This window comes from Cucurbita moschata, unplaced genomic scaffold (assembly GCF_002738365.1).
Source record: "Cucurbita moschata cultivar Rifu unplaced genomic scaffold, Cmos_1.0 Cmo_Scf00017, whole genome shotgun sequence".
Taxonomy (NCBI): domain Eukaryota; kingdom Viridiplantae; phylum Streptophyta; class Magnoliopsida; order Cucurbitales; family Cucurbitaceae; genus Cucurbita; species Cucurbita moschata.
In genome coordinates this window covers 1,787,393-1,798,327 of record NW_019268533.1, presented here as the reverse complement: position 1 = coordinate 1,798,327, position 10,935 = coordinate 1,787,393, and the positions used below count along the sequence as shown (strand labels likewise).

At 41.1% G+C, this 10,935-nt stretch overlaps 3 protein-coding genes across 3 annotated transcripts; 1 reads left to right on the top strand and 2 right to left on the bottom strand.

Moving 5' to 3' along the window:
* The first annotated feature begins 1,064 nt into the window (after positions 1-1,064).
* Positions 1,065-2,989, top strand: LOC111455265 (NAC domain-containing protein 35-like). Its single transcript, XM_023096865.1, has 3 exons — positions 1,065-1,276; positions 1,356-1,624; positions 2,448-2,989. The coding sequence occupies exons 1-3, from the start codon at positions 1,117-1,119 to the stop codon at positions 2,862-2,864; spliced, it is 846 nt and encodes a 281-aa protein (XP_022952633.1). The 5' UTR covers positions 1,065-1,116; the 3' UTR covers positions 2,865-2,989.
* Positions 2,990-3,605: 616 nt separating this feature from the next.
* LOC111455262 lies at positions 3,606-4,602 on the bottom strand. Its single transcript, XM_023096863.1, has one exon. It carries the CDS (start codon positions 4,576-4,578, stop codon positions 3,697-3,699), a length of 882 nt encoding a protein of 293 aa, XP_022952631.1. The 5' UTR covers positions 4,579-4,602; the 3' UTR covers positions 3,606-3,696.
* Positions 4,603-8,697: 4,095 nt separating this feature from the next.
* LOC111455263 lies at positions 8,698-9,715 on the bottom strand. The gene has a single exon (XM_023096864.1). The coding sequence runs from the start codon at positions 9,604-9,606 to the stop codon at positions 8,758-8,760; it is 849 nt and encodes a 282-aa protein (XP_022952632.1). The 5' UTR covers positions 9,607-9,715; the 3' UTR covers positions 8,698-8,757.
* Positions 9,716-10,935: the final 1,220 nt, after the last annotated feature.

Here is a 10,935-nt window from a genome sequence, read left to right as displayed (position 1 = left end):
TTATTATTTTATTTTATTATTATTATTTTTTAAATGGTCAATTATTTGTGATATGAGAGAAAGACACCCTATTTTCTTTTTTATTGCCTTTTTCTTTTCTCTCTCTTTTAGAGACTTGGTCCTATTGATTAAAAAATCCTTCCACTTTAGCTTTTTTTTTTTTTTTTTTTTTCTTGAACGGAAAATTATTTTGATCTTCCTCGACTATCAAAATTAGAGATGTACATGAATTCCGTCAAATAAAATTAGAGAAATTTTTTCGACTAATACAAAATTTAGAGTCGAGTGACATAATGACACAAATAGGATTTATAGTTTAATCCAACCCAATTATCTGTTTTCAAGTTGAATTCGATAGGATCAACAAGCGGTTCACGAAAATTCAATAATATATTTAAAGATATGGGGAGGCTTATTTTCCATGGAGAAAGTGATCAAACAATCTTCCAAGTGTTGGGATTCCAAGAATATAATCGAGCAAAGACCAAATGTCAAAAGACTCATTCAACCAAGAACAAGAGGATTGAAGAGACTCAAGACTTGTTGGGTTTTGAATTTGAAACTCCCATATTCTTCTTCCTATTCCTCATATCATCAAATTCATGAGAAATGATGTGATGTCGAGAAACATTTCTTATAAGGATGTGGAAATCTTTCCCTAATAGACACATTTTAAAGATCGTGAAGCTAACGACGATACGGCCAAAACAGACAATATCTGCTAGCGTTGAACTTAGACTAGAAAAGTTGGACGGAAGAATGTTCCTGTAGAATCTAGAAAAAAAAAAAAAAAGTTTGGCAAAGAACCAAACAGCCCAAATTTGATGAATCAATGAGATGAAGCCGTGTGGGCTCTACTTTGTTTTCTTTTTTTCTCCCTTTTTGTTGTGAAGTGGTCACAAAAATAACTCAAAGTTTCTGTTCTTGAGTTTCTTGACCAAGTCTCAAGTCTTCTTTTATGAGCCAAGACTTTAGAAAAGCTCCCAAAATTGTAGCTTGAACCATCTATAACTTGGCTTATAAATGTGTGCATGGGCCAATACCTTCATAACTCGTTGTACTAAAACAAGCAAACACTGTTGATCACTCTAAAAACCAGACATTTGTAGCACAGAAATGACACACCAAACTGATAATCTTCCTGGGTTTAGATTCCACCCCACAGAAGAAGAGCTTCTTGAGTTTTATCTGAAACATGTGGTTTCTGGCAAGAGGCTGCAGTTTGATCCTATTGGAACTCTTAATATCTATCATCATGATCCTTGGGAGTTGCCTGGTATGCATTGTTCAAAACATTGTTTACTGCTCTGTTTGATTCAATGGATTGAAATGTGATGTGTTTTTTGTGTGTGTAGGATTGGCAAGGATTGGAGAGAGAGAGTGGTACTTTTTTGTGCCAAGAGATAGGAAGCTTGGTGGGGGTGGGAGGCCTAATAGAACCACCAAAAATGGTTACTGGAAAGCTACTGGATTGGACCGAAAGATTGTTCGGTTATCGAATCCTAAACAACTCATTGGATTGAGAAAGACGCTTGTGTTCTACTCGGGAAGAGCGACTAGAGGAAGCAAGACTGATTGGATCATGAATGAGTATCGTTTTCCTGATAACTCACCATTGTCAAAGGTATCTGAGCGTTTGTTAACATAAATGTGTTTGATAACTGTTTTTTGTTAGAGAGAAGAACGAAGCATTCCTTGTAAGGGTGGGGAAACCTCTTCATTGTATACGCGTATTAAAATCTTGAGGGGAAGGAGGACAATATCTGCTAGGGGTAGACTTGAGTTTTTACAAATGGTATCAAAGCCAGACACTAGGAGGAGTGCCAGAAAGGACGCTGGCCCCCGAGGGGGATGGATTGTAAAATTCCACATCGGTTAGAGAGGAGAACGAAGTATTCCTTATAAGGGTGTGGAAACCTCTCCCTAGTAGACACATCTTAAAACCTTGAGGGGAAGCTCAAAGAGGACAATATCTGCTAGCGTTGGACTTGGGCTGTTACAAATGGTATCAAAGCCCCAGCGAGGATGCTGGGCCTCCAAGGGGGGTGGATTGTGAAATCCCACGTCGGTTGGAGAGGAGACGAAACATTCCTTATAAGGGTGTGGAAATCTCTCCCTAGTAGATGCGTTTTAAAACTCTGAGGGGAAGCTCAAAAGTAAAACCCAAATAGGATAATATTTGTTAGCGGTGCACATGGACTGTTACAAATGGTATCAGAGCCAGACACTAGGCGATGTGCCAGCAAGGACCCTGGGCCTCCAAGGGGGGTGGATTCTGAGATCCCACGTCGGTTGGAGAAGAGAACGAAATATTCCTTATAAGGGTCTAGGAATCTCTCCACAATAGATGCTACGAGAACGTGTCTTGCTATTCATCTCACTTAGAACTTAGAAGTTATTATGAACTTTGTAATGATTCATCATGTTTTACATTGTTTGTAATGCAGGACATGGTACTATGCAAGATCTATAGAAAAGCAACTTCCTTGAAAGTGCTAGAGCAAAGGGCAGCCATGGAGGAGGAAGATGCTAAGCATTTGCAGGCTTCCTCTTCACCACCTGCATCACCATTTGAGTCCATTTCTTTTTGCAGCCAACAGGAAGAAATGGTTCCTTCTGTAATCCCAACCCATGAAGTTCTCAAGCAAGAACTAGAAGTGGCAGCCATGGTGGCTAGAACAAAGGAAGAGAAGGCAGTGGAGGCAAAATTTACCTATACACCTTTGCAAATCCCATCAGAGCTGGATAAACTGGCTGAGCTTCAAGTCCCAAAACTGGACATGGACTGGTCCCAAGACCTATTTTGGAGTCAACTTAACAGTCCATGGCTTCAAACTTTGACCCCATACATGCTTAATTTCTAACGTTTATGCATAGCAATAGCCCCATAGCCCCAAATATATAGGTTGTAGATCACCTGTAAATTTCCTATCATAACCGCCCAAGTTCACCGCTAGCCGATATTGTCTTCTTTGGGCTTTTCCTTTCGGGCTTCCCCTCAAGATTTCAAAACGTGTCTGTTAGGGAGAGGTTTCCACACCATTATAAAGAATGCTTTGTTCCCCACTCCAACCGATGTGGGATCTCACAATCCACCTCCTTAAGAGCCCAGTGTCCAGTGTCTGGCTCTGATACCTTATAAGGGTGTGGAAACATCTCCCTAGTAGACGTGTTTTAAAACCGTGAGGTTGACGACAAAACTCAACGGGCCAAAGTGGACAATATCTGCTAACGGTCAGCTTGAGCTGTTACACCTATCGTTTCATGTCAAACGTTTCCTTCATTTGTTTATTTGGACTAATAGTTGGCTTTTAAATTTACCTTGTGACTCTCTCCGTGTATTGTAGGCATGAAACTTAAAAGTTCATCCAACTTGTATAAGCCTTATTGCATTTGAAAATAATAACACATTGTTTGATTAGCAAGATCCAAATATCTTACTTAAATACAACATTCTTGACAGATATTATCTAATATGGATCAAATCTTTACCCTGAAAATGGCCAAATTCATGCCTGACCCCATGTTTCTTACATGATTTAATCGGATCAAGACAATTATGAGATAAAAAATAGAGATTCTTGCTCATAAATTTGGAGGTATGGCAAAGAAAAGTATCATTATGAACTCAAAATTGTACAAAATCTATGCCATGAACATTGCTGATATCATGTACAGTATTCATAATGTTTTTATCTAGTTGCTAAGAATGTTGAGGAGGGATACTCTAGTTTTGATCAATCGTCGAAACACGCGCTCGATTGTTCGTTCCAAATCTCGAGTGCCTAGCTCCAACTTTTCAAGATGGTTTTGGACATTCTCAAACGCTTCAGTAGTGTCCTTGCCTTTGCTTGGCTTTTGGCATGTAACAGAGTTCAATGCATTGTCCATATTGGAAAATTCATTGAGTTCTGCCTCTACTTCAGGACACACTTCTCTCTTGCTATGCATTACACTAAGAATTGACCAACTAGACTTTGTCTTTGTTTTCTTCCCTGAGATAAGCAAAAGTAAGGACTCAAAAACTCTAAGACTAATTGCTTCCACCTCTTCCAACAAGCTAACCATGGCTACAACGTTGTTGTCACTACCGACCGTCGTGTTCCTTTTCGTGTCGATGCTCCGATTAGTATTAAGAGCCTTTTGGATTGCTCTCTTTACAACTTTTCTAGAGGCCAAGTATTTCTTGATCTCATTTGTCGTCTCGGATCTTCGTCGAATCGCCGAGTTAAGCTCACGAACACATTCTTTTGTGTGGATCAAAGCATCCTTAGCTGAGCTGCACATGTCAAGCAGCCTAAGAGATCCATCCAACAACTCATCAAACCATTTCTCTCCACATTGTCTAACAAAAGCTTCTTGAATGGAGGGTAGCAAGAGTAACTTTTCGACGCATTCGTGCAAATCCTCTAGGCCACAAAGCTGTTGGCTTATGGACGACGACGACGACGAAGAATCAAAGTCTCTTAGTCTAGTCAAGTGCTCATCACATTGTGAAATGAGAGGGTGTGGTCTTGATGGCAAGCTGTTTGAGCGTGTATGGTATTTGGTTTGCTTGCTTGAAGGAAAGCCAGCCATGTTTCTATCTCAAAAAGAGAAGATGAAAGGAGATAAGAACAAGATATCATGAATGAGATTTGGATCTAAACCACCATGAACAAGCTAACCACTGGGATTTTGGTTAATTATTACACATGATTCTCTTAGAAACATAAACTAAGGCAGCCTGGTCTGCCTCCATGGAGACAAGAAGGTTGTTTTACACATGAACACATGAGGGAAGATTGAGAATTCATCTTCCTTCTCTTTATCAAAGTGGTTATGTGCAATTAATGATATCTCAGCATTGTTCTTGCCATGTCTCCCACCACTATGTCAATAGCTTCTTTATATCTTCAATATCCTTTTGAGTATTCCGCAAAATCTGCCATGCACGAGCGGTGTTGAAAGAGCTGCCCTTTTTTTTAGTATCAAATGGAAAACAATGACTTGCTTGCATTGTTCATCTTAATTATATGTGCACATGCTCTTTTTTTTCTCTCTCTCGGGTAGGTGTGAGGTCTCACATCGGATGGAGAGGGGAACAAAACATTGCTTATAAGGGTGTGGAAACCTCTTCCTAGGAGATGCATTTTAAAATCGTCGTAAGGCTGACGACGATACATAACGGGCTAAGGTGACAATATCTGTTAGTAATGGGCTTTGGCTATTACAAATGGTATTAGAGGTCTGACACCGGGTAGTGTACCAGCGAGGACGCTGGACCTTGAGAGGGGTGGATTTTGAGGTCTCACATCGGTTGGAGAGAGAAATAAAGTATTCCTTATAAGGGTGTGGAAACCTCACCCTAGTAGACACATTTTAAAACCGTGAGGTTGACGGTAATACGTAACAGGCCAAAGCTATAACGGCCTAAGCCCACCACTAGCAGATATTGTCCTCTTCGGGCTTTCCCTTATGGTTTTTAAAACGCGTCAACTAGGAAGAAGTTTCCATAACCTTATAAAGAATGTTTCGTTCTCCTCCCCAACCGATGTGGGATCTCACAATCCACCCTCCTTTGGGGCCAGCGTCCTCGCTGACACTCGTTCCCTTCTCCAACCAGTGTGGGACCCCCCAATCCACTCTCCTTCAGGGCCCAGTGTCCTTGCTAGCACACCGCCTTGTGTCCATCCCCTTCGAGGCTCACCCTCCTCGCTAGCACATCGCTCGATGTCTGACTTTGATACCATTTGTAACAGCCTAAGTACACCGCTAGCAGATATTGTCTTCTTTGGGCTTTTCCTTTTGGGCTTCCCCTCAAGATTTTTAAAACCTGTCTACTAGGGAGAGGTTTCCACACCCTTATAAAAAAGTTTCATTCTCTTCTCCAACCGATGTGAAATCTTACTGACAATATCTCGGGTGGGCTTCTGATTCCTCAAGCAGCGTATGAATATCAATTCAACTGTCATTATATATATATTGAAATTAGGTTCAAGATCAAATGAGCCCAAGATCAATTTGACTCAAAGCCCAAATCCAATTAATCAAGCTTAAAACCAAAAATTCAAGCCCCAACCCATCAAAGCTCAAGCCTATAATATGCCATGGATCTACTCCATTTTCAAATTAAGAACCCAAAGATATTCAATAGCACTTGGAAGACATCTAGAAAGTCATAACACTTCTTGAACGGACTCTGAAACTTTTGAAGATCAAAGACTCTTCCAAGACCAATGATGCTTTGAACATTAGAAGACTTTAAGATCTGCATACTTTGAAGATTAGAATGCTTTAAAGATGGAATTTTTGTTTGAATACCCGTAGACTTTGAAGACAAGTTAAATATTCAACTTCAAGACCAAGAGAAAGAATCTGATATCCTCTATTTTGAGCTTAAGACAGCATGGTCTTGTTTATAGATTCAACCCAAACACACCAAGACCACGGATTTCACAACCTTGGCTAGCCATGACTGCTGTGCTATACCTCTATTACAGTCAGCTGCTGCTCCAAATCAATGGTGAATGGCCAACCCAAGTTCATACAGACATCCCTTCATTTGCACTGAAATTACCCTTGCCTTATAGCTAGCTACAAACATCCAACACCCTCAGCTATCTACCCAACTGCTGGCTCACCGAGCACAGGAGGCTTGCTTTGGAGATGGTTTACATTGAACTTGAGATGACATAAGGACCTAATTTTTACCTATCTCGTTACTTGGGACCCTATTCATCTCTTAAACCTGGAGGAGGGGCAGATCCTTTTCTGACCCATTTCTTGGGGCTTACTTTCTAGCCCCAGTGGGAGTACTGACTAACGTTATAGGTCGTTAGGCGGCCGGAAGGTTGCCACGAGTAAGTCCGTTGGGAAGACCGAAGACAATTCTCTGTGCACCGAGCTTGGCCTGTTTGCATTATACCTACTCCAAAAGAACTCTGTGTGTTTCTCCCCTCTGTATCTGCTTAATATATACAGCAACCAAGGGAGACAATTTGGAACTTCACCAGCTTCAACTTTTTAGGAATCAGTACACGTTTAGCCCTTTTCCTTTGGGACATATAGACACTGATGTGGCAATGTTTCCTCTCTACCAAGCTTACAACTCACGTTTAAATTAAAATAAATCCCTTCAGATCTGTTTATAGCATAAAAAATTTAACTTTTTCTGCTACTATGGATACAAGAAGGTTGCTTCACATATGCATATTGGTGATAAGCTTGAAAATGCATCTTCTTTTGTCTTACATATTAAACTGGTTATGTGCCATTGCAGCTCATTGTTCATTAGTTTAATCCTACACGATTGGTTACAACCTATTTAACTTCATTATTATATGCAAAATCGAATCAAACTGTCCCTTAGTTGAAAGACATCCTACATAACATTACAATAAACTTAATCACAGGCTTCTTTGTGGTTCTTGTGCCTATCAACATTGTTGAGACATATGGAATCTTTGATAGCATGGCTAATTTGAATACTTAGCTTTATCAGGTAACTTTGGTTTACTAGTTGCCAGAGTTTAAGCCAATATGGTGAGATTGGATGATGGGTTAGTTTTTGTTTTTCTACCCTCCTTTGTTCAAGGCGAGCATGGTGTATGTTTAGATGATGGGCCTTTCCATATGATTAATCATGTAAGAGCATGTAAGAGCTTAAGCCTACCGCTAGTAGATGTTGTCCGCTTTGATCCGTTACGTGTTGCCGTTAATCCTACGGTTTTAAAATGCGTCTACTAGGAAGAGATTTTCACATCCTTATAAGGAATACTTCGTTCCCCGCTTCAACTGATGTGGGACCTCACAATCCACCCCTCTCGAGGCTCAACGTCTTCGCTAACACATTGGCTGGTGTCTGGCTCTAATAACATTTGTGACAACCCAAACCCACCGCTAGTAGATATTATTCGCTTTGGCCCCGTATTGCCGTCAGCTTCACGATTTTAAAACACGTAAGCTAGAGAGAGGTTTCCACACCCTTACAAGGAGTGCTTTGTTCCCCTCTCCAACCGATGTGGGATCTCACAATCCACCCCCTAAGGGGGTCCAGCGTCCTCGTTAGCACACCTTCCAGTGTTTGGCTCTGATCCATTTCTAATCGCCCAAGCCCACCACTAGTAGATATTGTCCGCTTTGGCCCCATGTCGCCGTCGGCATCACGGTTTTAAAACGCGTCTGTCAGCGAGAGGTTTCCACACCCTTACAAGAAATGCTTCGTTCCCCTCTCCAACTGACGTGGGATCTCACAAATCATCGTGATTTTTACGATCTCTACCAAATCTCCAACTCATAACCTATTCAGATCTGTTTATATCATAAAGGATCTGCTTCACACTTGTTAAAGCTAAACACGTTCAGATCAGCTAGTTGTTGATTACTTAAATCCCACGTGAAGATACAACTTGATTAGCCTTATTATTATACATATAATTATATCAAACTGTCTCTAAGATGATAGGCAACCTGCCTACCCCTACATGAAAGTTAATCACAGGCTTCCATGTGATTCTTATGCTTATCACCAATCGTTGAGAGTTGAGACAACTCGAATATTTGATAGGAATGCCAATTTGAATTCGAACATGCCGCGTTTTACTGAGAAGGATCGAACCATGGGAACGAATCTACATGGCTATCATACGAGAGTTTAAGCCAAAAGGGAAAAGACATTCATAATTGCCAAAAAGTTATAGAAAGGTATCTATATTTGTATTAAACATGTATTGTGATGTTTACATCTACAAAAATGAACTTTGGTGAAGTTGGCTATTAGTGATTTAGGATGTTAAGAAAGGAGACTCTATTCTTGATAAGACGCCTAAATAATCGCTCGAGATCTTCTTCAAGATCATGAATACTCGACTCGAAGTTTCTCAGCATGTTTTGCAAATCTTCAACTTGAACAAGGAAATCAGATTTCCTGGTGATTGAATACAATGCAGCATCCACCATTTGTACTTCATTCCCATTTGAGTCTTCATCTTTGGTAGCCACTTTCTTGGCTTGAATCAACTTGGAAACCAGAGACCATCTGCTCATCTTTGATGGCACCTTTGGTCCTGCTACAAATGATAGCAAGGACTCAAGGCTGTTACATGTGACAGCTTCTGCCTCTTTTAACAAGCTAACAATTTCTAAACTTTTATCACTTTTTTGGAAACTTAGCCTTTCAATTCCCTTCAAGGCCTTGTGGATTGCCTTCTTTATCATCTTCCTTGAGTTCAAATACTTCTGAACATCACCAACGATGTCGTCTCCTCGTCTTCTACGCAAAGTCGACTCGAGTTCATGTGTGCTTTCTTTTGTTTGCATCAATGCATCCTTAGCCATAGCACACAAGTCCAAGAGCTTGAGAGATCCTTCTAGCAACTCATCAACTGATTTGTTGTCAACAATAGCTTGATGGGTGAGTGGCAAAATAAGCAACTTATCAATGCAATCATGCAAATCTTGAAGACCATCAAGTTTTTGACACAAAGAAGAGGAAGAAGTGGCTTCAGAGGCCTTTAATCTGCAGAGATGTTCATCAACCTCATCCACAACTGGATGTGGCTTTGAGGGCAAACTGTTTGAACGGATGTGGAATGATTTCTTTTGGTTTGCAGCAAAGGAATCCATATTGTTTTACAAAAGCTGAAGCTTATGAACTACAAAAGAGGTAGAGCAGTTTCATCTTTTGGCCTTCATGGAGGCATATTTATATAACTTTGGCTGAGGTAGACATGAGGAATCTTATTATGAGATACAACCTAATAAATTTATTATTATTGTATATGATTAAATCAAATTGTCGCTTAGATAAAAGACAACCTGCATGACAAGCTTCCATGTGATTCTTGTGCCTATCACCATTGCTGAGACAATTGGAATCTTTGACAGCAATGCTGATTTCAATGCTTTGCTTCATCAGGTAACCTTGGTTAACTAATTGAACTCTAGTTAACAAAACTTGGTTTAAGGCTTTAAGCCTAGTGGGGAAAATCACATTGGAAGAGACAAACACATTTTAGTACAAGAAATGTCTGATACGAAGGGAAAAAGTACATGTCAATTACCGTTGAGCCTCATGTTAGTCTTTTTTTCCCCTTCTTGTGAGATCCCACATCGGTTGGAGAGGGAAATGCGTTCTTTATAAGGGTGGGGGAATCTCTCCCTAACAGACGCGTTTTAAAACTGTGAGGCTGACGATGATACGTAACGGGTGAAAGCGGACAATATTTGATAATAATTGTTGGGAGAGAGTCCCACGTTGACTAATTTAGGGAATGATCATGGATTTATAAGTAAGGAATATATCTTCATTGGAATGAGACCTTCTGGAGAAGCCCAAAGCAAAGCTATTGGAGGGCCCTGTGGCCTAAGTGAGTTACCCTGTGGCACATACGTGTGTCACAGTGTGGGCGAGCGTGCCGAGACGAGTGTCTCGGGCGACTTCTTTTGAAATAGGTTTTTGAAGGACAGTACCGGACGGCACGAGTGTGCCGGTATTGCGCCCTAGCCCGCGTGTTGGAGGTTGCTATATACACCCACTATCCGGTACGGTATCCGTAAATGACTCGGCATCGACACGGGAGGGCCTATGCCTCGATAGGACCCGGATGGATGGATGTTCGGGAAGTCCTGATGAGATGAACGACACGCGGGCCCATTCTCGATGGCATGACCAAACGAGTTATGATGGTTGACGACATTCCGAGACTCGGGATGGCATCAAGACATATGGACCCTGTCGATGGGGATCGAGATGACAAGATGAGATGCGACGTTGCATTGAGAGACCTTGGCCCGAGCAGAGGCAAGGTCGAGCCGAATGACTTGGCCTAGTGTAGAGGCAAGCCGGATGTGTCACAGACGATTGAACATGCACGCGCAGGCAGCGTGTGTGGTCGAACAAGCTTGGATTCTGCACAAGCGATGTTCGATTGGCGAAGACAAACCTCGCCTAAG

What these genes read in the sequence shown, in the direction of transcription:
- LOC111455265 (XM_023096865.1), top strand. Translation starts at nt 1,117, where the DNA reads ATGACACACCAAACTGATAATCTTCCTGGGTTTAGATTCCACCCCACA. An exon ending in TGATCCTTGGGAGTTGCCTG is followed by an intron (nt 1,277 to 1,355) that starts GTATGCATTGTT and finishes TTGTGTGTGTAG; the next exon opens with GATTGGCAAGGATTGGAGAG. An exon ending in ATAACTCACCATTGTCAAAG is followed by an intron (nt 1,625 to 2,447) that starts GTATCTGAGCGT and finishes TTTGTAATGCAG; the next exon opens with GACATGGTACTATGCAAGAT.
- LOC111455262 (XM_023096863.1), bottom strand. Translation starts at nt 4,578, where the DNA reads ATGGCTGGCTTTCCTTCAAGCAAGCAAACCAAATACCATACACGCTCA.
- LOC111455263 (XM_023096864.1), bottom strand. Translation starts at nt 9,606, where the DNA reads ATGGATTCCTTTGCTGCAAACCAAAAGAAATCATTCCACATCCGTTCA.